The 25,745-nt window shown below is 49.5% G+C and overlaps 1 protein-coding gene across 1 annotated transcript in view; it reads left to right on the top strand.

Moving 5' to 3' along the window:
- The window catches only part of LOC138793988 (zinc finger protein 845-like), a 57,076-nt gene that overhangs the window by 5,532 nt on the left and 25,799 nt on the right, over window positions 1-25,745 (top strand). Inside the window, exons 6-11 of the mRNA XM_069972753.1 lie at window positions 10,293-10,426; window positions 11,679-11,840; window positions 11,926-12,049; window positions 12,162-12,262; window positions 12,893-12,956; window positions 13,458-14,219. Coding sequence (XP_069828854.1) covers window positions 10,293-10,426; window positions 11,679-11,840; window positions 11,926-12,049; window positions 12,162-12,262; window positions 12,893-12,956; window positions 13,458-14,219 — 1,347 coding nt within the window. The remainder of the gene's footprint in view (window positions 1-10,292; window positions 10,427-11,678; window positions 11,841-11,925; window positions 12,050-12,161; window positions 12,263-12,892; window positions 12,957-13,457; window positions 14,220-25,745) is intronic.

The raw sequence follows: 25,745 nt of genomic DNA, 5'->3' as shown, positions 1-25,745 counted from the left end.
CAGTTTTCATTCTCACCACTAGGCCTAATATTAATCTGAGACTGTCTGTCCTGTCTGTGATGATGAGGAGGAGGCTGCTGGATAAGAGATTTCAATAGATGAAAATCGCAGCTTAGACTCCCCTCCCTTTGGATTTTGCTCTGCAAAGGTCACGGAGCATGCCCTGAAGAATTTCCCATTCATGTCAGTGAGAAAGCTTCTGCCTATTGTTGCCTATGTCTATAGCCATTATTGCCTAACTGAATCCTCTGTGATAAGGAGCGGTATGGAGAGGATCCTGAGCTGTGTCACCTCTGCTAAAAAAGGTATATAGATTTGTAATTTATTTCTGTTTAAAAATCTCCAGTCTTCCGGTACTTATCAGCTGCTGTATGTCCTGCAGGAAGTGGTGTATTCTCTCCAGTCTGGCGCAGTGCTCTCTGCTGCCACCTCTGTCCATGTCAGGAACTGTCCAGAGCAGCAGCAGATCCCCATAGAAAACCTCTCCTGCTCTGGACAGAGGTGGCAGCAGAGAGCACTGTGTAAGACTGGAGAGAATACATCAATTCCTGCAGGACAAACAGCAGCTGATAAGTACAAAAAACTGGAGATTTTTAAATAGAAATAAAATAAGTCTATATAACTTTCTGAAACCAGTTGATTTGAAAGAGAGAGATTTTCGCTGGAGAAAACCGAGTCCCCCAGCTTTCCGCCATCTTCCTCAGCCCTGCCCGATCTGTCAGATTCAGGAACTGTTTATTCTTCCCTATTCTACAAATCATGGATCCAGGTCCTGACCGCCCCTTCACCATAGGATTATGTGACAGATCTGTTCTCTACTACTACTACTGCTGCGTCCCCCTCCTCTTCTGTGGCTTTCCGTGTAACACTCCTGCCTCCTTACAGTCGACCCTTTAGCTGGCAGACCCCCCCATACACAGGAGTGCTGGCTGCGGCTTATAACTCCTGAAACAAAGGGCTCGGGAGAAGATTTTCCATCACAGCCGCCCCCCTATTTGCACCAGTATCATCTGCCAGTGGGAGAACCCTCATACACCATAGACTGACGGCCGAATGACGTCTAAGCTGTATGGGACCTTTAGCTCAGTCTCCTCACACTTCTCCTCCTCCAGCTCCTTCCGGCGTCCAACAAATATAATTTATACATTGCTGCCTTGGGTTAGGAGTATAATCCGTTCCAGGGCCGTGCTTGTAATCCAAATCCACTCTTAAACCAAAGCAAATTCCCATAAGAAATCACTGATATGCAGACAATTGGTTCCACAGCACAAAATAATGATTTATTACTCTGAATAACATGTAAAACAGATGAAACAATGAGAAGCAGCAGAATCTGTGATATTATAAGTTACTTTACAGTAATGGAGAGGATGGGAAACACAAGGGCGGACAGAGACTGCAGGGAGCATGGAGGAATGAGCAGGGCAGATGTGGGCACATACATGCAGCACTCTCTGTCCGGGGAGAGAGGGGTTACAGCTATGGAGAGATTACCTCCACAGTCCTGTCCCCTGATGTAAGCCCCAGCCTGAAGTGGATCTGCTATGATTTGGAAGGTGAGGGAGACTTCCTGGGTCAGAGTACAGTTCTGTAGACCCCGCTATACAGACCATACCCCTCCCCCTCCCACCCAGTACAGGGAGCTCTTACACCAAGTCACAATTTTGAAAAACTGTGAGCTCATAAACCAAAACGCTCTTAAACCAAGTTACTCTTAAACCAAGGTACCACTGTATTAGTAACAATGACATACAAGGCCGTCCATACATCTCTGACCTCCCCATACCCCCCTCATATATCCTCCATCCACACCCTGTCCCCCCCATATATCTCTGACCTCCCCATACCCCATATATCCTCTATCCACACCCACCCTGTCCCCCCCATACATCTCTGACCTCCCCATACCCTCCTCATGTATCCTCCATCCACACCCACCCTGTCCCCCCCATACATCTCTGACCTCCCCATACCCCATATATCCTCTATCCACACCCTGTCCCCCCCATATATCTCTGACCTCCCCATACCCTCCTCATGTATCCTCCATCCACACCCTGTCCCCCCCATATATCTCTGACCTCCCCATACCCCATATATCCTCTATCCACACCCACCCTGTCCCCCCCATACATCTCTGACCTCCCCATACCCTCCTCATGTATCCTCCATCCACACCCACCCTGTCCCCCCCATACATCTCTGACCTCCCCATACCCCATATATCCTCTATCCACACCCTGTCCCCCCCATACATCTCTGACCTCCCCATACCCTCCTCATGTATCCTCCATCCACACCCTGTCCCCCCCATACATCTCTGACCTCCCCATACCGCCCTCATGTATCCTCCATCCACAACCTGTCCCCCCCCCATACATCTCTGACCTGACCTCCCCATACCCCCCCATGTATCCTCCATCCACAACCTGTCCCCCCCCCCGGCCCCATACATCTCTGACCTGACCTCCCCATACCCTCCTCATGTATCCTCCATCCACACCCTGTCCCCTGCATACATATCTGACCTGACCTCCCCATACCCCCCCATGTATCCTCCATCCACACCCTGTCCCCTGCATACATATCTGACCTCCCCATACCCTCCTTATGTATCCTCCATCCACACCCTGTCCCCCCCATACATCTCTGACCTGACCTCCCCATACCCCCCTCATGTATCCTCCATCCACACCCTGTCCCCTGCATACATATCTGACCTCCCCATACCCTCCTTATGTATCCTCCATCCACACCCTGTCCCCCCCCATACATCTCTGACCTGACCTCCCCATACCCCCTCATGTATCCTCCATCCACACCCTGTCCCCCCCATACATCCCTGACCTCCCTATACCCCCCCATGTATCCTCCATCCACACCCTGTCCCCTGCATACATATCTGACCTCCCCATACCCTCCTCATGTATCCTCCATCCACACCCTGTCCCCCCCATACATCTCTGACCTGACCTCCCCATACCCCCTCATGTATCCTCCATCCACACCCTGTCCCCCCCATACATCCCTGACCTCCCCATACCCCCTCATGTATCCTCCATCCACACCCTGTCCCCCCCATACATCTCTGACCTGACCTCCCCATACCCCCCCATGTATCCTCCATCCACAACCTGTCCCCCCCATACATCTCTGACCTGACCTCCCCATACCCCCCCATGTATCCTCCATCCACAACCTGTCCCCCCCATACATCTCTGACCTGACCTCCCCATACCCCCCCATGTATCCTCCATCCACAACCTGTCCCCCCCATACATCTCTGACCTGACCTCCCCACCCCCCCCCATGTATCCTCCATCCACAACCTGTCCCCCCCATACATCTCTGACCTGACCTCCCCATACCCCCCCATGTATCCTCCATCCACAACCTGTCCCCCCCATACATCTCTGACCTGACCTCCCCATACCCCCCCATGTATCCTCCATCCACAACCTGTCCCCCCCATACATCTCTGACCTGACCTCCCCATACTCCCCTCATGTATCCTCCATCCACACCCTGTCCCCTGCATACACAATGTGAACATAGCCTTAGGCTGCATTCACACATCCTGTAAAATTGTCTGTGGTCACGGGTCTGCGACCACGGACAATTTTAGGTACCATTTAAGTGAATGCAGTGATCCGTACCACAACCCGCACTGTGATAAATTAGGCCATGTCCTGGTGCAGATCATACGTACAGATTCCAGATCGTCTGAAGTTACGGCCGCTCCCAGTGACTTCTGAGGGACAAATGACGCAATTGCGGTCCGGACTAGAACTTGTGAGGTATTTTTCCGAATGCAATTTCTACAGATCCATAAATATACGGACAGTGTGAACAGCCCAATGGAAATCAATGGGCCCTAAGTCATCCACCATCACTACCTTCACATCACTGCTGTTTCTGGAAGAAAGTAGCTCCATTTTCCTAGTTCTGGATAATGACATCTATTGGCCAACTAGGCCTGCTGGCGGCCATAGCTTTCTCCCAGCGGCTGAGAGATGGCAGATTCCTGACAGGTAAGCTGTACATGACGGTACATAAGTGGAGCTGAATTGTAATACTGCACACCACCTAAGGATAGAGGTGGCGCTCTTTTTCCAAGATTGTTTTGTGAACGTTACAGTTCCACAATAATGGCGGGCGTTCCCATTGATTTCTATGGCAGAGTCTGTGCTGCAGTTATGGTCTGTACTAGAAGCTGTCAGTCAGCTTTGCGCATTACAAATCTGTAAAGTTACGGACGGTGTGAACGGCCCAAGTGAAATAAATGGATCCTAAATTTGTTTGAAATTGTGAATCAAGTGAACATCGCCTAAGGACCCATTTACACAGAAAGATTATCTGACAGACTATCTGCCAAAGATTTGAAGCCAAAGCCAGAAATGGATTTGAAAAGAGGAGAAATCTCAGGCTTTTCTTTATGACCTGATCTCTGTTTAAAGGCTGTTCCTGGCTTTGGCTTCACACCATGTATATTACACACAGTATACATATATCACACATACACCATGTATATTACACACAGTATACATATATCACACATACACCATGTATATTACACACAGTATATACATATATCACACATACACCATGTATATTACACACAGTATACATATATCACACATACACCATGTATATTACACACAGTATACATATATCACACATACACCATGTATATTACACACAGTATACATATATCACACATACACCATGTATATTACACACAGTATACATATATCACACATACACCATGTATATTACACACAGTATACATATATCACACATACACCATGTATATTACACACATTATACATATATCACACATACACCATGTATATTACATACAGTATATACATATATCACACATACACCATGTATATTACACACAGTATACATATATCACACACCATGTATATTACACACAGTATACATATATCACACATACATCATGTATATTACACACAGTATACATATATCACACATACATCATGTATATTACACACAGTATACATATATCACACATACACCATGTATATTACACACAGTATACATATATCACACATACACCATGTATATTACACACAGTATACATATATCACACATACACCATGTATATTACACACAGTATACATATATCACACATACACCATGTATATTACACACAGTATACATATATCACACATACACCATGTATATTACACACATACACCATGTATATTACACACAGTATACATATATCACACATACACCATGTATATTACACACAGTACACATATATCACACATACACCATGTATATTACACACAGTATATACATATCACACATACACCATGTATATTACACACAGTATATACATATATCACACATACACCATGTATATTACACACAGTATATACATATATCACACATACACCATGTATATTACACACAGTATACATATATCACACACCATGTATATTACACACAGTATATACATATATCACACATACACCATGTATATTACACACAGTATATACATATATCACACATACACCATGTATATTACACACAGTATACATATATCACACATACACCATGTATATTACACACAGTATACATATATCACACACCATGTATATTACACACAGTATACATATATCACACATACACCATGTATATTACACACAGTATACATATATCACACACCATGTATATTACACACAGTATATACATATATCACACATACACCATATTACACACAGTATACATATATCACACATACATCATGTATATTACACACAGTATACATATATCACACATACACCATGTATATTACACACAGTATACATATATCACACATACACCATGTATATTACACACAGTATACATATATCACACATACACCATGTATATTACACACAGTATACATATATCACACATACACCATTTATAATACACACAGTATACATATATCACACATACACCATATTACACACAGTATACATATATCACACATACACCATGTATATTACACACAGTATACATATATCACACATACACCATGTATATTACACACAGTATACATATATCACACATACACCATGCATATTACACACAGTATACATATATCACACATACACCATGTATATTACACACAGTATACATATATCACACATACACAATGTATATTACACACAGTATACATATATCACACATACACCATGTATATTACACACAGTATATACATATATCACACATACACCATGTATATTACACACAGTATACATATATCACACATACACCATGTATATTACACACAGTATACATATATCACACATACACCATGTATATTACACACAGTATACATATATCACACATACACCATGTATATTACACACAGTATACATATATCACACACCATGTATATTACACACAGTATACATATATCACACATACACCATGTATATTACACACAGTATACATATATCACACATACACCATGTATATTACACACAGTATACATATATCACACATACACCATGTATATTACACACAGTATACATATATCACACATACACCATGTATATTACACACAGTATACATATATCACACATACACCATGTATATTACACACAGTATATACATATATCACACATACACCATGTATATTACACACAGTATACATATATCACACATACACCATGTATATTACACACAGTATACATATATCACACATACACAATGTATATTACACACAGTATACATATATCACACATACACCATGTATATTACACACAGTATATACATATATCACACATACACCATGTATATTACACACAGTATACATATATCACACATACACCATGTATATTACACACAGTATACATATATCACACATACACCATGTATATTACACACAGTATACATATATCACACATACACCATGTATATTACACACAGTATACATATATCACACACCATGTATATTACACACAGTATACATATATCACACATACACCATGTATATTACACACAGTATACATATATCACACATACACCATGTATATTACACACAGTATACATATATCACACATACACCATGTATATTACACACAGTATACATATATCACACATACACCATGTATATTACACACAGTATACATATATCACACATACACCATGTATATTACACACAGTATATACATATATCACACATACACCATGTATATTACACACAGTATACATATATCACACATACACCATGTATATTACACACAGTATACATATATCACACATACACCATGTATATTACACACAGTATACATATATCACATAGATGACATGTCTGATATGACAGGAGGAGATGGCTGACAGCTGATTGGTCTCTTCTTCAGCACACACTGGTCCCGCCCACACTGTGGAGTCACATGACTGCAGCTGGTCACATGACCTGTGATGTCACTGAGCACACGGCTGGTCCCCCGGTGAGGAGTCGGTGCTGGAGGTGAGTGAGGAGCCGGATTATACTCTTCTCTCTCTCTCTGTCTCTCTCTGGTCTCTCCCTCCCTCTCTCTCTGTCTCTCTCTCTCTCTCTCTCCCCCTCTCTCTCTGTCTGTCTCTCTCTCCTTCTCTCGGTTTCGGCTACAATCCTGACAGTATACAGTATGTGCTGCGGCTATGGGCAGGGGTGCATGCTGGGTGTAGTAGTCCTTCAGCAGTAACAATGTATGGGGAGTAGTCCTGGTAGTGACAGCAGGGGGCAGCACCCACCCCTGGTATTATACAGAGATGGGAACCTTCTGCCCTCCAGCCTCTGACCAGGCATGATGGGAGTTGTAGTTCTGTAACACATGGAGGGCTGCAGGTTCCCCATCCCTGTATTATGCCAGCGCAGCGCCATCACCAGGTTATTGGCGGCACTACATCTATATGTAACTGATCCCAGCCATGTACACCTGTCCCTCCCCCACAGGGGTATCCCAGCCATGTACACCTGTCCCTCCCCCACAGGGGTATCCCAGCCATGTACACCTGTCCCTTACCCACAGGGGTATCCCGGCCATGTACACCTGTCCCTTACCCACAGGGGTATCCCGGCCATGTACACCTGTCCCTCACCCACAGGGGTATCCCGGCCATGTACACCTGTCCCTCACCACAGGGATATCCTGGCCATGTACACCTGTCCCTCACCCACAGGGGTCTCCCGGCCATGTACACCTGTCCCTTACCACAGGGGTATCCCGGCCATGTACACCTGTCCCTCCCCCACAGGGGTATCCCGGCCATGTACACCTGTCCCTCACCACAGGGATATCCTGGCCATGTACACCTGTCCCTCACCACAGGGGTATCCCGGCCATGTACACCTGTCCCTTACCACAGGGGTATCCCGGCCATGTACACCTGTCCCTCCCCCACAGGGGTATCCCGGCCATGTACACCTGTCCCTCACCCACAGGGGTATCCCGGCCATGTACACCTGTCCCTCCCCCACAGGGGTATCCCGGCCATGTACACCTGTCCCTTACCACAGGGGTATCCCGGCCATGTACACCTGTCCCTCACCCACAGGGGTATCCCGGCCATGTACACCTGTCCCTTACCCACAGGGGTATCCCGGCCATGTACACCTGTCCCTCACACACAGGGGTGTCCCAGCCATGTACACCTGTCCCTCACCCACAGGGGTCTCCCGGCCATGTACACCTGTCCCTCACCCACAGGGGTGTCCCAGCCATGTACACCTGTCCCTCACCCACAGGGGTATCCCGGCCATGTACACCTGTCCCTTACCCACAGGGGTATCCCAGCCATGTACACCTGTCCCTTACCCACAGGGGTATCCCAGCCATGTACACCTGCCCCTCACCCACAGGGGTGTCCCAGCCATGTACACCTGTCCCTTACCCGGCCATGTACACCTGTCCCTTACCCACAGGGGTATCCCAGCCATGTACACCTGTCCCTTACCCACAGGGGTATCCCAGCCATGTACACCTGTCCCTCACCCACAGGGGTATCCCGGCCATGTACACCTGTCCCTCACCCACAGGGGTATCCCGGCCATGTACACCTGTCCCTCACCCACAGGGGTATCCCGGCCATGTACACCTGTCCCTCACCCACAGGGGTATCCCAGCCATGTACACCTGTCCCTCACCCACAGGGGTATCCCAGCCATGTACACCTGTCCCTCACCCACAGGGGTATCCCAGCCATGTACACCTGTCCCTCACCCACAGGGGTATCCCAGCCATGTACACCTGTCCCTCACCCACAGGGGTATCCCAGCCATGTACACCTGTCCCTCACCCACAGGGGTATCCCAGCCATGTACACCTGTCCCTTACCCACAGGGGTATCCCAGCCATGTACACCTGTCCCTCACCCACAGGGGTATCCCGGCCATGTACACCTGTCCCTCACCCACAGGGGTGTCCCAGCCATGTACACCTGTCCCTCACCCACAGGGGTATCCCGGACATGTACACCTGTCCCTCACCCACAGGGGTATCCCGGCCATGTACACCTGTCCCTCACCCACAGGGGTATCCCGGCCATGTACACCTGTCCCTCACCCACAGGGGTGTCCCAGCCATGTACACCTGTCCCTCACCCACAGGGGTCTCCCGGCCATGTACACCTGTCCCTCACCCACAGGGGTGTCCCAGCCATGTACACCTGTCCCTCACCCACAGGGGTATCCCGGCCATGTACACCTGTCCCTCAACCACAGGGATATCCCAGCTATGTACACCTGTCCTTTACCCACAGGGGTATCCCGGCTATGTACACCTATGTATCCCTATGCCGGTTACATAATATGGGAGCGGTCCCTACGCCGGATACATAATATAGGAGCGGTCCCTACGCCGGATACGTAATATAGGAGTAGTCCCTACGTCGGATACATATACAGCAGTGTATACAGGCTGCTCTGTGCGCTCTGCCCGGTGTTGTGGATGACACCAGATGCTGCACCTCATATCAGAGACAGAGCATCAGGTACCACATCTGGTGAAGCTTTTCACATACACAGGAATAGCAGAGCGCGCGGAGCAGATACAGCTACCTCAAAAACAACAACAAGGAAACCAATTAAAGGGCTTCTCCACGCCAGCCCCCCCCCCATAGCAGACTGCCGGCTTTGCTGGTGTTTTCTAGTGAGTCTCGTCCTCAGGAGAAACCAGACTGATCTGTACGGATAATCAGGAACAATCTGGATCCTGTGAGACATCATATAGGATTTCCTCCGGACGGGATTCTGCTCAGTCCTTGTTCTCTTGTTTCCTCAGGTCCAGGACGGTGTCAGGTAAAGGCGATGGTCCCCCACATCAGTGACCCCCCAAGGCTGGAGAAGGCGGGAGACATGATGGCGGCCAGGATATTAGAGCTCACCCTAGAGATAATCCACCTGATCACCGGAGAGGTGAGCCATGCGTCACATCCCCTCCCCCTCTTATCACTATAGAGCAGTGCTTCCCAACCTTTTCCACCTCAGGGCACCCCTTAGAAAAAAAATTCAGCTCGGGGCACCCCCACTAAATAACATTTTACACAATATAAAAACCGACATTTAGTGACTCACAGGTGACGTCTTCTTTTAACCAAGTCGTTACTTTCCCTTTTCCTCTCCATCTGGTCCAGACCACCGTGACGATTTCTTCCAGCTACAATTCATCTCTTCAGAACCTGCGAGACAGACATCTTAGGCTCCGCACATTTCTAGCAACTAGCTACCCTTTCTCCCTCATATAGCCTCCCAAACTGTTGTGTACCCCCACACAATAATAATGCCTCATGCTGTGCCCCCACATAGTAGTAATGCCCCCTAATGTGCCCTCCATATAGTAATAATGCCCCCACTGCTGTGCCCTCCATATAGCAATAATACCCCTGCTGTGCCCCCATATAGTAATAATGCCCATGCTGTGGCCCTCAGTATAAATGCCCCCTGCCTGCCCCTAGTAATAATGTCCCCTATGCTGTGCCTCTCAATATAAATGCTCCCGGCCTGCCCCTAGTAATAATGTCCCCCATGATGTCCCCCTCAGTATAAATGCCCCCCTCCCTGCCTGCCCTTATTAATAATGTCCCCCATGCTGTGCCCCTGAGTATAAATGCCCCCCTGCCTGCCCCTAGTAATAATGTCCCCCATGCTGTGCCCCCACCTTCTGTGCACCAATAAAAAAAAACAAAAACATCCTACTCACCTAATCCGGGCTGTGTGGCTTCAGGGAGCAGCTCTCCTTTCTCTTCTGCTCCATCTTGCAAGCCGCGGGGACGGAACCTCCGGCAGGCGTGATGACATCACAGCATCACGCCTGCCGGAGAGGTCACGTCCCGGAGTCCCATAGGCCGCAGGTATGAAGTGCCGGCGGCCTATGGGATTGCATGTAGGAGCAGGACGCTGACAGGTCCTGCTCCTACATTCTGCTCAATTCAATGTTCTGCATCGCAAACATCAAACTGATCGCTATATCCCTAGAAGCTGTGCGGCCACAACTTCTAGGGATATAAAAGTGACAGTGTCACAATTCCCAACGGGATCCCGCAGCACCCATGGCGGGTTCTTGTGGCACCCCAGTTGGGAAACGCTGCTATAGATAATACAGGGCGATGACTGGAGAGGGGAAGGATTGTTAGACTCTCTGTAGTGATCAGTGTCTCACCATACACAGGATTACACAGTAGTGAAGAAGTGGTGTGGTGAGTGTGTGGCGCCCCCTGTGTCAGGAGGCTGGAGCAGCAGCCCCATCACAGATCCTCCACCTCCATCACTGATCCATGAGCAGAAGATCCTAGAACTGACCACCAGGATGACTGAGCTCCTGACTGGAGAGGTGAGCAATGCTGCTGGGAATGCTGGGACATATAACACCAAGGTGGGAGGTGTCTGGAGGATGACGCCATCATTGTGTGTGTCAGGTTCCTATAAGGTGTCAGGACGTCACCGTCTATTTCTCCATGGAGGAGTGGGAGTATGTAGAAGGACACAAGGATGTGTACAAGGAGGCCATGATGGAGGATCAGCCGCCCCTCACATCACCGGGTAAGAGAAGACCTACTGATTATAGAGGAGACCAGGGGTGAGGGGCACCGAGACCCCCATCATCCCTCATCACATATACACAATGTACTCAGTCCCTGTGTCTTCCCTACAGATGGATCCAGGAGGAGAAATCCAGCAGCAGAGAGATCTCCCCGTCCTCTGTATTCCCAGGATTGTGCAGAGGATCAGCACAACGGCCCCCCGGATCAGCAGGTACATAAGGCGGGTGCACTGGTTGTCTTAGTGTTGCTCAGATCTTAACAATTCCACATTCTTTCTGTTTACAAAACACTGGGGGGGGAATCATTCGCACAATATGGGGGTCATCCACACAATATGCTACGGGCAGGAACAGTGTACATCTTTGCTCTCCTGTAGTGACAGCCGCGCTGTGAAGTGTTTTGGAGCTCCCAGTATCATCATGAATGAGCAGCGAGTTCAGGTCCGTAGCACATCGGCCGTAATTGCGGTGGGTGTAGAGCCCCTATTCCAAGGGCCGACTGGAGGAGCAAACAAGCGCTGTCAATGAGTCTGTGGGGGGGTTCGGAGCGGGGAGCTGCCCGTGTGATCGCCAAATCATCTGGGCAGACCATAGCATATAGCAGCGTCTGCTTCCGCCGCCTTTGTCGCACGGAGCGGCGGCAGCATATCGCTGCTATATGAGTGATTGGTTTTTCAACATGTTGAAAGACAAACGACATGAACGATGTCAGCTTATTGTTGCCTTCTATTACACGGGACGATTATCGGCCAAATACGGCCGATAATCGTTCTGTGGAGTAAGGCTTTATGTCCCCCTACCACTTCAGGCTTCTTTGTTTCTCATGTATTTCCTCTTTGCAGGAAGATGATGGTGGAGCGATGAGCGGACACACAATCCCCGTATCGGTATCTGAGTCAGAGGACGGTAAGAGCCTCTTGGGAACCTTTATGTTGTATTCGGTTCCTTATTTATAATCATTGCTGGACAGGGTCATGGAGGCGGGGCATATCACCCATTGTGCCCTCCGTCCCATCTTGGTCCATTGACGTCACCCGAGGAACCAAGGAAATCCTGCATGTGCATGGTGGCCTCTACCTGTGGTGATGTGGGTGCAGGGCAAGGTGAGGGATAGCGACTTTAAAGGGGTACTCCACTGGTAGAGGCCACCGTGCCAATGCAGGATTTCCTTCTTGGGTCCTCAGGTGATGTCAATGGGCCGAGTGTCATCAGGGGGCGTGATATCCTGCCGATCCAGCCAGGGGCCCGATCCCTGACATTGTCCAGTGCTTATAAGTGTAGTATATAGGTATATAGGTGTATATGTATATAGTGCTGCACTAGCGGTGACTGACGCTTCCCTCTATGTGGCGGCTCTGTCTGTGCGACTAGAAGGAGAGATCATAATAAATGTCTTTCTTCCTCCAGGTGAAGACTGGAGAACCGTCCCCCATGAGCCTCTATTTTTCCCTCCATGTTATAAAGTAGAGGATAATCAATCGCAGATTGGGAGGAAGAGATCTGGACATAAAGGGACTAAAGTGTTTGCCTGTTCTGAGTGTGGGAAATGTTTTAATCGTAAATCAAATCTCATAGGACATCTAAGGATTCACACAGGGGAGAAGCGGTTTTCATGTTCAGAATGCGGGAAATGCTTTATGCTTAAAAGTCACTTTGAGAGACATCAGAGAATCCACACGGGAGAGAAGCCATTTTCCTGTCAGGAATGCAAAAAACGTTTTACACGTAAAGAATATCTTGAACAACATCAGCAAATTCACATAGGGGATAAACCGTTTCCTTGTCTAGAATGTGGGAAATGTTTTATGCTGAAAGGTCGTCTTGAGAGACATCAGAGAATCCACTCGGAGCAGAAGCCATTTGCATGTGTGGAGTGTGGGAAGTGTTTTGCACGTAAGGATTACCTTAAACATCAACATCACCGGATACACACAGGGATGAAGCCATTTACTTGTGACGAATGTGGAAAATGTTTTGTGCATAAAAGTTCTTTTGAGAAACATCAGGTTAGACACTCCGGGGAGAAGCCATTTTTATGTCCAGAATGTGGTAAATGTTTTAGTCAGAAATCGTATCTTATGGAACATCTAAGAACTCATATAGGGGATAAGCCATTTTTATGTTCAGAATGTGGAAAAAGCTTTATGAGTAAAAGCCATCTTGAGAGACATCAGCTGACTCACTCAGGAGAGAAGACGTTTACGTGTGTGGAATGCGGAAAATGTTTTATGCGTAAAGATTATCTGGAGAAACATCAGAGAAGTCACACAGGGGAGAAGCCATTCTCATGTCCTGAATGTGGAAAATGTTTTCCCTATAAATCAGGTCTTGCGTATCATCTTAGAAGTCACACGGGGGAGAAGCCATTTTCTTGTTCCGAGTGTGGAAAATGTTTTTTGCTCAAAGGTACTCTTGTGAGACATCGGAGAATTCACACTAGAGAAGAAGAAGTCGTAACCTGAATGTGGGAAAAGTTTTTGTGAGCAATTAAGACGTTTGAGAAGGAGAGAAGCCTCTTTCATGCACAAAACGAGGGAGATGCTTTATGTAACACTTCTCCTGAGAAACATCCGGAAATCTCCCGCAGAGAAGAAGCCGGATCTGAGACCTGAATGGGAATCTGCGCCAAATCATACAGGGATGTTGTGGATTCTGCAGCATGTCTGCAGGGTGCGGCCATGTTTAGCCTCCATCTTTGGTTTGTGTTAGGAGTGAAGCTCCATTGTAGCATCTTCTTCCTCAGGACATGTGTGGCTTAAAGGGATTGTGTCTTCAGAATCCGACCTATTGTCAAAGTCACATTTATATGTTAAATATGTATTTTCAGAATCTTTGGTGATTACTATCTATATTTCTATATTATACACTTCCATACATACACAGCACAGCAGTCAGGGGCCCTCCCATACATATGCGGGGCAGCAGTCAGGGGCACTCCCATACATATGTGGGTCAGTCAGGGGCACTCCCATACATATGCGGGCAGCAGTCAGGGGCACTCCCATACATATGCGGGGCAGCAGTCAGGGGCACTCCCATACATATGCGGCAGCAGTCAGGGGCACTCCCATACATATGCGGCAGCAGTCAGGAGCACTCCCATACATATGCGGGGCAGCAGTCAGGGGCACTCCCATACATATGCGGCAGCAGTCAGGGGCCCTCCCATACATATGCGGGGCAGTCAGGGGCACTCCCATACATATGCGGGCAGCAGTCAGGGGCACTCCCATACATATGCGGGGCAGCAGTCAGGGGCACTCCCATACATATGCGGGGCAGCAGTCAGGGGCACTCCCATACATGCACAGCAGTCGGGGCACTCCCATACATATGTGGGGCAGCAGTCAGGGGCACTCCCATACATATGCGGGGCAGCAGTCAGGGGCACTCCCATACATGCACAGCAGTCAGGGGCACTCCCATACATGCACAGCAGTCAGGGGCACTCCCATACATATGCGGAGCAGTCAGGGGCACTCCCATACATATGCGGAGTAGTCAGGGGCACTCCCATACATATGCGGAGCAGTCAGGGGCACTCCCATACATATGCGGAGTAGTCAGGGGCACTCCCATACATATGCGGAGCAGTCAGGGGCACTCCCATACATATGCGGAGCAGTCAGGGGCACTCCCATACATATGCGGAGCAGTCAGGGGCACTCCCATACATATGCGGAGCAGTCAGGGGCACTCCCATACATATGCGGAGCAGTCAGGGGCACTCCCATACATATGTGTGCAGCAGTCAGGGGCACTCCCATACATACACAGCACAGCAGTCAGGGGCCCTCCCATACATATGCGGCAGCAGTCAGGGGCACTCCCATACATATGTGGGGCAGCAGTCAGGGGCACTCCCATACATATGCGGGCAGCAGTCAGGGGCACTCCCATACATACACAGCACAGCAGTCGGGGCACTCCCATACATATGTGGGGCAGCAGTCAGGGGCACTCCCATACATACACAGCACAGCAGTCGGGGCACTCCCATACATATGCGGAGCAGTCAGGGGCACTTCCATACATATGTGGGGCAGCAGTCAGGGGCACTCCCATACATACACAGCACAGCAGTCGGGGCACTCCCATACATATGCGGAGCAGTCAGGGGCACTCCCATACATATGTGGGGCAGCAGTCAGGGGCACTCCCATACATACACAGCACAGCAGTCGGGGCACTCCCATACATATGCGGAGCAGTCAGGGGCACTTCCATACATATGTGGGGCAGCAGTCAGGGGCACTCCCATACATACACAGCACAGCAGTCAGGGGCCCTCCCATACATACATACACAGCAGTCAGGGGCACTCCCATACATACACAGCACAGCAGTCAGGGGCACTCCCATACATACACAGCACAGCAGTCAGGGGCACTCCCATACATATGCGGGGCAGCAGTCAGGGGCACTCCCATACATATGTGGGGCAGCAGTCAGGGGCACTCCCATACATACACAGCACAGCAGTCAGGGGCACTCCCATACATATGCGGGCAGCAGTCAGGGGCACTCCCATACATACACAGCACAGCAGTCAGGGGCACTCCCATACATATGCGGGGCAGCAGTCAGGGGCACTCCCATACATACACAGCACAGCAGTCAGGGGCACTCCCATACATATGCAGGGCAGCAGTCAGGGGCACTCCCATACATATGCAGGGCAGCAGTCAGGGGCACTCCCATACATATGCGGGCAGCAGTCAGGGGCCCGCCCATACATAACAGCGCAGCAGTCAGGGGCACTCCCATACATATGCGGGGCAGCAGTCAGGGGCACTCCCATACATACATACACAGCACAGCAGTCAGGGGCACTCCCATACATATGCGGGGCAGCAGTCAGGGGCACTCCCATACATATGCGGGGCAGTCGGGGCACTCCCATACATATGCGGAGCAGTCGGGGGCACTCCCATACATACACAGCACAGCAGTCGGGGGCACTCCCATACATACACAGCACAGCAGTCGGGGCACTCCCATACATATGCGGAGCAGTCAGGGGCACTCCCATACATACACAGCACAGCAGTCGGGGGCACTCCCATACATACACAGCACAGCAGTCGGGGCACTCCCATACATATGCGGAGCAGTCAGGGGCCCTCCCATACATATGCGGAGCAGTCAGGGGCACTCCCATACATACACAGCACAGCAGTCGGGGCACTCCCATACATATGCGGAGCAGTCAGGGGCCCTCCCATACATATGCGGAGCAGTCAGGGGCACTCCCATACATACACAGCACAGCAGTCGGGGCACTCCCATACATATGCGGAGCAGTCAGGGGCACTCCCATACATATGCGGAGCAGTCAGGGGCACTCCCATACATACACAGCACAGCAGTCGGGGCACTCCCATACATATGCGGAGCAGTCAGGGGCCCTCCCATACATATGCGGAGCAGTCAGGGGCACTCCCATACATACACAGCACAGCAATCGGGGCACTCCCATACATATGCGGAGCATATAGAAGCATCTCATCCACTACAGATCATACCCGTGACACCGTTTATAATGGTATCAAGACCTCAGAGGAAGAGAGGAACCTATACAGAACATTAACCAAACCTTCATATGAGCAAAGCAAGAGCGACTGAGACATGGTATAGGACGAGGCCTCGCCACCAACGGCTGCATACCAACTGAGAAGCCAAAAAATAGAAAAACCCATGTGGAGCAGCTAACCCCCCCTGATGCCTAGGCGCCTGGAGCGAGGGGCGGCCGATTCTGGGCTGTTCTCTGGCCAGTAGAAGGTCTCAGTAACCCATCTAACCTTGTGAGAAATTGTTTAGGGGTAAAACTGGAGAAGCCTGGAAAAGGTACAGAAATTTAGGTTAAAAAAAATCCTTTAAAGATATTGGGGGAGATTTATCAAACATTTTGCAAAGAGTCTGTGAGGAATGAAAGGTGGAATCTGATTGGTTGCCGAGAGCGACTGAGCCAGTGTCACTTTACACCATGTTTGATAAATCTCTCCCATTAATTCTGCCCGGTCCTCTCTCCCTATGTAATCCCTGGCGGGCAGGCTCCTCTCTCCCTATGTAATACCTGGCGGGCAGGCTCCTCTCTCCCTATGTAATCCCTGGCGGGCAGGCTCCTCTCTCCCTATGTAATACCTGGCGGGCAGGCTCCTCTCTCCCTATGTAAGGCCTGGCGGGCAGGCTCCTCTCTCCCTATGTAAGGCCTGGCGGGCAGGCTCCTCTCTCCCTATGTAATACCTGGCGGGCAGGCTCCTCTCTCCCTATGTAAAACCTGGCGGGCAGGCTCCTCTCTCCTTATGTAATACCTGGCGGGCAGGCTCCTCTCTCCCTATGTAATCCCTGGCGGGCAGGCTCCTCTCTCCCTATGTAAGCGCTGGCGGGCAGGCTCCTCTCTCCTTATGTAATACCTGGCGGGCAGGCTCCTCTCTCTCCCTATGTAATACCTGGCGGGCAGGCTCCTCTCTCTCCCTATGTAATACCTGGCAGGCAGGGTCCTCTCTCCCTATGTAAGGCCTGGCGGGCAGGGTCCTCTCTCCCTATATAATACCTGGCGGGCAGCCTCTTCTGTCGCTATGTAATACCTGGCGGGCAGGGTCCTCTCTCCCTATGTAATACCTGGCGGGCAGGCTCCTCTCTCCCTATGTAAGACCTGGCGGGCAGGCTCCTCTCTCCCTATGTAATACCTGGCGGGCAGGCTCCTCTCTCCCTATGTAAGGCCTGGTGGGCAGGCTCCTCTCTCCCTATGTAAGGCCTGGTGGGCAGGGTCCTCTCTCCCTATGTAAGGCCTGGTGGGCAGGGTCCTCTCTCCCTATGTAATGCCTGGTGGGCAGGGTCCTCTCTCCCTATGTAATGCCTGGTGGGCAGGGTCCTCTCTCCCTATGTAATGCCTGGTGGGCAGGGTCCTCTCTCCCTATGTAATACCTGGTGGGCAGGGTCCTCTCTCCCTATGTAATACCTGGCGGGCAGGCTCCTCTCTCCCTATGTAATCCCTGGCGGGCAGGCTCCTCTCTCCCTATGTAAGGCCTGGCGGGCAGGCTCCTCTCTCCCTATGTAATACTTGGCGGGCAGGCTCCTCTCTCCCTATGTAATACCTGGCGGGCAGGCTCCTCTCTCCCTATGTAATCCCTGGCGGGCAGGCTCCTCTCTCCCTATGTAAGGCCTGGCGGGCAGGCTCCTCTCTCCCTATGTAATACCTGGCGGGCAGGGACGTCTCTCCCTATGTAATACCTGGCAGGCAGGCTCCTCTCTCCCTATGTAATACTTGGCGGGCAGGCTCCTCTCTCCCTATGTAATACCTGGCGGGCAGGCTCCTCTCTCCCTATGTAAGCCCTGGCGGGCAAGGTCCTCTCCCTATGTAATACCTGGCGGGCAGGGACGTCTCTCCCTATGTAAGGCCTGGCGGGCAGGCTCCTCTCTCCCTATGTAAGGCCTGGCGGGCAGGCTCCTCTCTCCCTATGTAAGCGCTGGCGGGCAGGCTCCTCTCTCCCTATGTAAGCGCTGGCGGGCAGGCTCCTCTCTCCCTATGTAAGCGCTGGCGGCCAGGCTCCTCTCTCCCTATGTAATACCTGGCGGCCAGGCTCCTCTCTCCCTATGTAATACCTGGCGGGCAGGGACGTCTCTCCCTATGTAATACCTGGCGGGCAGGGACGTCTCTCCCTATGTAATACCTGGCGGGCAGGCTCCTCTCTCCCTATGTAATACCTGGCGGGCAGGGACGTCTCTCCCTATGTAATACCTGGCGGGCAGGCTCCTCTCTCCCTATGTAATCCCTGGCGGGCAGGCTCCTCTCTCTCCCTATGTTATCCCTGGCGGGCAGGCTCCTCTCTCTCCCTATGTAATCCCTGGCGGGCAGGGACGTCTCTCCCTATGTAATACCTGGCGGGCAGGCTCCTCTCTCCCTATGTAATCCCTGGCGGGCAGGCTCCTCTCTCTCCCTATGTTATCCCTGGCGGGCAGGCTCCTCTCTCTCCCTATGTAATACCTGGCGGGCAGGGACGTCTCTCCCTATGTAATACCTGGCGGGCAGGGACGTCTCTCCCTATGTAATACCTGGCGGGCAGGCTCCTCTCTCCCTATGTAATACCTGGCGGGCAGGGACGTCTCTCCCTATGTAATACCTGGCGGGCAGGCTCCTCTCTCCCTATGTAATACCTGGCGGGCAGGCTCCTCTCTCCCTATGTAATACCTGGCGGGCAGGCTCCTCTCTCCCTATGTAATACCTGGCGGGCAGGCTCCTCTCTCCCTATGTAATACCTGGCAGGCAGGCTCCTCTCTCCCTATGTAAAACCTGGCGGGCAGGCTCCTCTCTCCTTATGTAATACCTGGCGGGCAGGCTCCTCTCTCCCTATGTAATCCCTGGCGGGCAGGCTCCTCTCTCCCTATGTAAGCGCTGGCGGGCAGGCTCCTCTCTCCTTATGTAATACCTGGCGGGCAGGCTCCTCTCTCTCCCTATGTAATACCTGGCGGGCAGGCTCCTCTCTCTCCCTATGTAATACCTGGCAGGCAGGGTCCTCTCTCCCTATGTAAGGCCTGGCGGGCAGGGTCCTCTCTCCCTATATAATACCTGGCGGGCAGCCTCTTCTGTCGCTATGTAATACCTGGCGGGCAGGGTCCTCTCTCCCTATGTAATACCTGGCGGGCAGGCTCCTCTCTCCCTATGTAATACCTGGCGGGCAGGCTCCTCTCTCCCTATGTAATACCTGGCGGGCAGGCTCCTCTCTCCCTATGTAAGGCCTGGTGGGCAGGCTCCTCTCTCCCTATGTAAGGCCTGGTGGGCAGGGTCCTCTCTCCCTATGTAAGGCCTGGTGGGCAGGGTCCTCTCTCCCTATGTAATGCCTGGTGGGCAGGGTCCTCTCTCCCTATGTAATGCCTGGTGGGCAGGGTCCTCTCTCCCTATGTAATGCCTGGTGGGCAGGGTCCTCTCTCCCTATGTAATGCCTGGTGGGCAGGGTCCTCTCTCCCTATGTAATACCTGGTGGGCAGGGTCCTCTCTCCCTATGTAATACCTGGCGGGCAGGCTCCTCTCTCCCTATGTAATCCCTGGCGGGCAGGCTCCTCTCTCCCTATGTAAGGCCTGGCGGGCAGGCTCCTCTCTCCCTATGTAATACTTGGCGGGCAGGCTCCTCTCTCCCTATGTAATACCTGGCGGGCAGGCTCCTCTCTCCCTATGTAATCCCTGGCGGGCAGGCTCCTCTCTCCCTATGTAAGGCCTGGCGGGCAGGCTCCTCTCTCCCTATGTAATACCTGGCGGGCAGGGACGTCTCTCCCTATGTAATACCTGGCGGGCAGGCTCCTCTCTCCCTATGTAATACTTGGCGGGCAGGCTCCTCTCTCCCTATGTAATACCTGGCGGGCAGGCTCCTCTCTCCCTATGTAAGCCCTGGCGGGCAAGGTCCTCTCCCTATGTAATACCTGGCGGGCAGGGACGTCTCTCCCTATGTAAGGCCTGGCGGGCAGGCTCCTCTCTCCCTATGTAAGGCCTGGCGGGCAGGCTCCTCTCTCCCTATGTAAGCGCTGGCGGGCAGGCTCCTCTCTCCCTATGTAAGCGCTGGCGGGCAGGCTCCTCTCTCCCTATGTAAGCGCTGGCGGCCAGGCTCCTCTCTCCCTATGTAATACCTGGCGGCCAGGCTCCTCTCTCCCTATGTAATACCTGGCGGGCAGGGACGTCTCTCCCTATGTAATACCTGGCGGGCAGGGACGTCTCTCCCTATGTAATACCTGGCGGGCAGGCTCCTCTCTCCCTATGTAATACCTGGCGGGCAGGGACGTCTCTCCCTATGTAATACCTGGCGGGCAGGCTCCTCTCTCCCTATGTAATCCCTGGCGGGCAGGCTCCTCTCTCTCCCTATGTTATCCCTGGCGGGCAGGCTCCTCTCTCTCCCTATGTAATCCCTGGCGGGCAGGGACGTCTCTCCCTATGTAATACCTGGCGGGCAGGCTCCTCTCTCCCTATGTAATCCCTGGCGGGCAGGCTCCTCTCTCTCCCTATGTTATCCCTGGCGGGCAGGCTCCTCTCTCTCCCTATGTAATACCTGGCGGGCAGGGACGTCTCTCCCTATGTAATACCTGGCGGGCAGGGACGTCTCTCCCTATGTAATACCTGGCGGGCAGGCTCCTCTCTCCCTATGTAATACCTGGCGGGCAGGGACGTCTCTCCCTATGTAATACCTGGCGGGCAGGCTCCTCTCTCCCTATGTAATACCTGGCGGGCAGGCTCCTCTCTCCCTATGTAATACCTGGCGGGCAGGCTCCTCTCTCCCTATGTAATACCTGGCGGGCAGGCTCCTCTCTCCCTATGTAATACCTGGCAGGCAGGCTCCTCTCTCCCTATATAATACCTGGCCGGCAGGCTCCTCTCTCCCTATGTAAGCGCTGGCGGGCAGGCTCCTCTCTCCCTATGTAATCCCTGGCGGGCAGGGTCCTCTCTCCCTATGTAAGCGCTGGCGGGCAGGCTCCTCTCTCCCTATGTAAGCGCTGGCGGGCAGGCTCCTCTCTCCCTATGTAAGCGCTGGCGGGCAGGCTCCTCTCTCCCTATGTAAGCGCTGGCGGGCAGGCTCCTCTCTCCCTATGTAATACCTGGCAGGCAGGCTCCTCTCTCCCTATGTAATACCTGGCGGGCAGGCTCCTCTCTCCCTATGTAATACCTGGTGGGCAGGCTCCTCTCTCCCTATGTAAGGCCTGGCGGGCAGGCTCCTCTCTCCCTATGTAATACCTGGCAGGCAGGCTCCTCTCTCCCTATGTAAGCGCTGGCGGGCAGGCTCCTCTCTCTCCCTATGTAAGCGCTGGCGGGCAGGGACGTCTCTCCCTATGTAATACCTGGCGGGCAGGCTCCTCTCTCCCTATGTAATACCTGGCGGGCAGGCTCCTCTCTCCCTATGTAATACCTGGCGGGCAGGCTCCTCTCTCCCTATGTAAGCGCTGGCGGGCAGGCTCCTCTTCCCCATGTACCGGTCGGCCATCTCCCTTCATGTAATGTGCTTGTTCCTGTATTGGTCCTGCCTGTTACCCCTGTCGCCTGTATAGCGCTCTGGAATTAACGGCGCTTTATAAATAAATAATATAATTCAGTTCAAAAGCGATATGGGCCTATAAGGGTCCGGAAGGGTAGGATCCTTACCCCCCCCTGAGGAGTCAGTGTCCAGGGCCAGGAGATGATGGAGAAGGGAATCCATAGTTACCATATACCAGTCCCCTATCAGCCCCTCCAGACGCGGGGTCTCCCCAGGGGGCACACACTTACCTGCCTCCATAATGTCCTCAGGGTCATTGGTGCATCTAATATGTCAGACCGCAGAGAGTCCTCATCTTAGAATGGTCAGGGAGCTCAGCATAGTCCTGGGGCCGTTCTCCGGGACGTGTACAGCTCCTTATAACAGTCCCTGAAGACACCATTAACCCGCGAAGGGTCAGAGAGCAGAGGTCATGCTGATCTAGAGCCCCAGGGATAGAGGTGGGAGGACGTTCTCATCTGGCCAAGTATACCAGCACGTCACCGGTTTTATCCCCAAATACAAAGAGCGCAGCCCCCCTATATCACACATACACCATGTATATTACACACAGTATACATATATCACACATACACCATGTATATTACACACAGTATACATATATCACACATACACCATGTATATTACATACAGTATATACATATCACACATACACCATGTATATTACACACAGTATACATATATCACACATACACCATGTATATTACACACAGTATACATATATCACACATACACCATGTATATTACACACAGTATACATATATCACACATACACCATATTACACACAGTATACATATATCACACATACACCATGTATATTACACACAGTATATACATATCACACATACACCATGTATATTACACACAGTATACATATATCACACATACACCATGTATATTACACACAGTATACATATATCACACATACACCATGTATATTACATACAGTATATACATATCACACATACACCATGTATATTACACACAGTATACATATATCACACATACACCATGTATATTACACACAGTATATACATATATCACACATACACCATGTATATTACACACAGTATATACATATATCACACATACACCATGTATATTACACACAGTATATACATATATCACACATACACCATGTATATTACACACAGTATATACATATATCACACATACACCATGTATATTACACACAGTATATACATATATCACACATACACCATGTATATTACACACAGTATATACATATATCACACATACACCATGTATATTACACACACAGTATACATATATCACACATACACCATGTATATTACACACAGTATACATATATCACACATACACCATGTATATTACACACAGTATACATATATCACACATACACCATGTATATTACACACAGTATACATATATCACACATACACCATGTATATTACACACAGTATACATATATCACACATACACCATGTATATTACACACAGTATACATATATCACACAAACACCATGTATATTACACACAGTATACATATATCACACATACACCATGTATATTACACACAGTATATACATATATCACACATACACCATATTACACACAGTATACATATATCACACATACACCATATTACACACAGTATACATATATCACACATACACCATGTATATTACACACAGTATATACATATATCACACATACACCATGTATATTACACACAGTATATACATATATCACACATACACCATGTATATTACACACAGTATATACATATATCACACATACACCATGTATATTACACACACAGTATACATATATCACACATACACCATGTATATTACACACAGTATACATATATCACACATACACCATGTATATTACACACAGTATACATATATCACACATACACCATGTATATTACACACAGTATACATATATCACACATACACCATGTATATTACACACAGTATACATATATCACACATACACCATGTATATTACACACAGTATACATATATCACACAAACACCATGTATATTACACACAGTATACATATATCACACATACACCATGTATATTACACACAGTATATACATATATCACACATACACCATATTACACACAGTATACATATATCACACATACACCATATTACACACAGTATACATATATCACACATACACCATGTATATTACACACAGTATACATATATCACACATACACCATGTATATTACACACAGTATATACATATATCACACATACACCATGTATATTACACACAGTATACATATATCACATATACACCATGTATATTACACACATTATACATATATCACACATACACCATGTATATTACACACAGTATACATATATCACACATACACCATGTATATTACACACAGTATACATATATCACACATTCACCATGTATATTACACACAGTATACATATATCACATATACACCATGTATATTACACACAGTATATACATATATCACACATACACCATGTATATTACACACAGTATACATATATCACATATACACCATGTATATTACACACAGTATATACATATATCACACATACACCATGTATATTACACACAGTATACATATATCACACATACACCATGTATATTACACACAGTATACATATATCACACATACACCATGTATATT

This window comes from Dendropsophus ebraccatus, chromosome 5, assembly GCF_027789765.1.
Source record: "Dendropsophus ebraccatus isolate aDenEbr1 chromosome 5, aDenEbr1.pat, whole genome shotgun sequence".
In the NCBI taxonomy this organism is placed as follows: Eukaryota; Metazoa; Chordata; class Amphibia; order Anura; family Hylidae; genus Dendropsophus; species Dendropsophus ebraccatus.
Note: the sequence above shows the minus strand (reverse complement) of the source record. Positions and strands in the feature narration are given on the sequence as shown.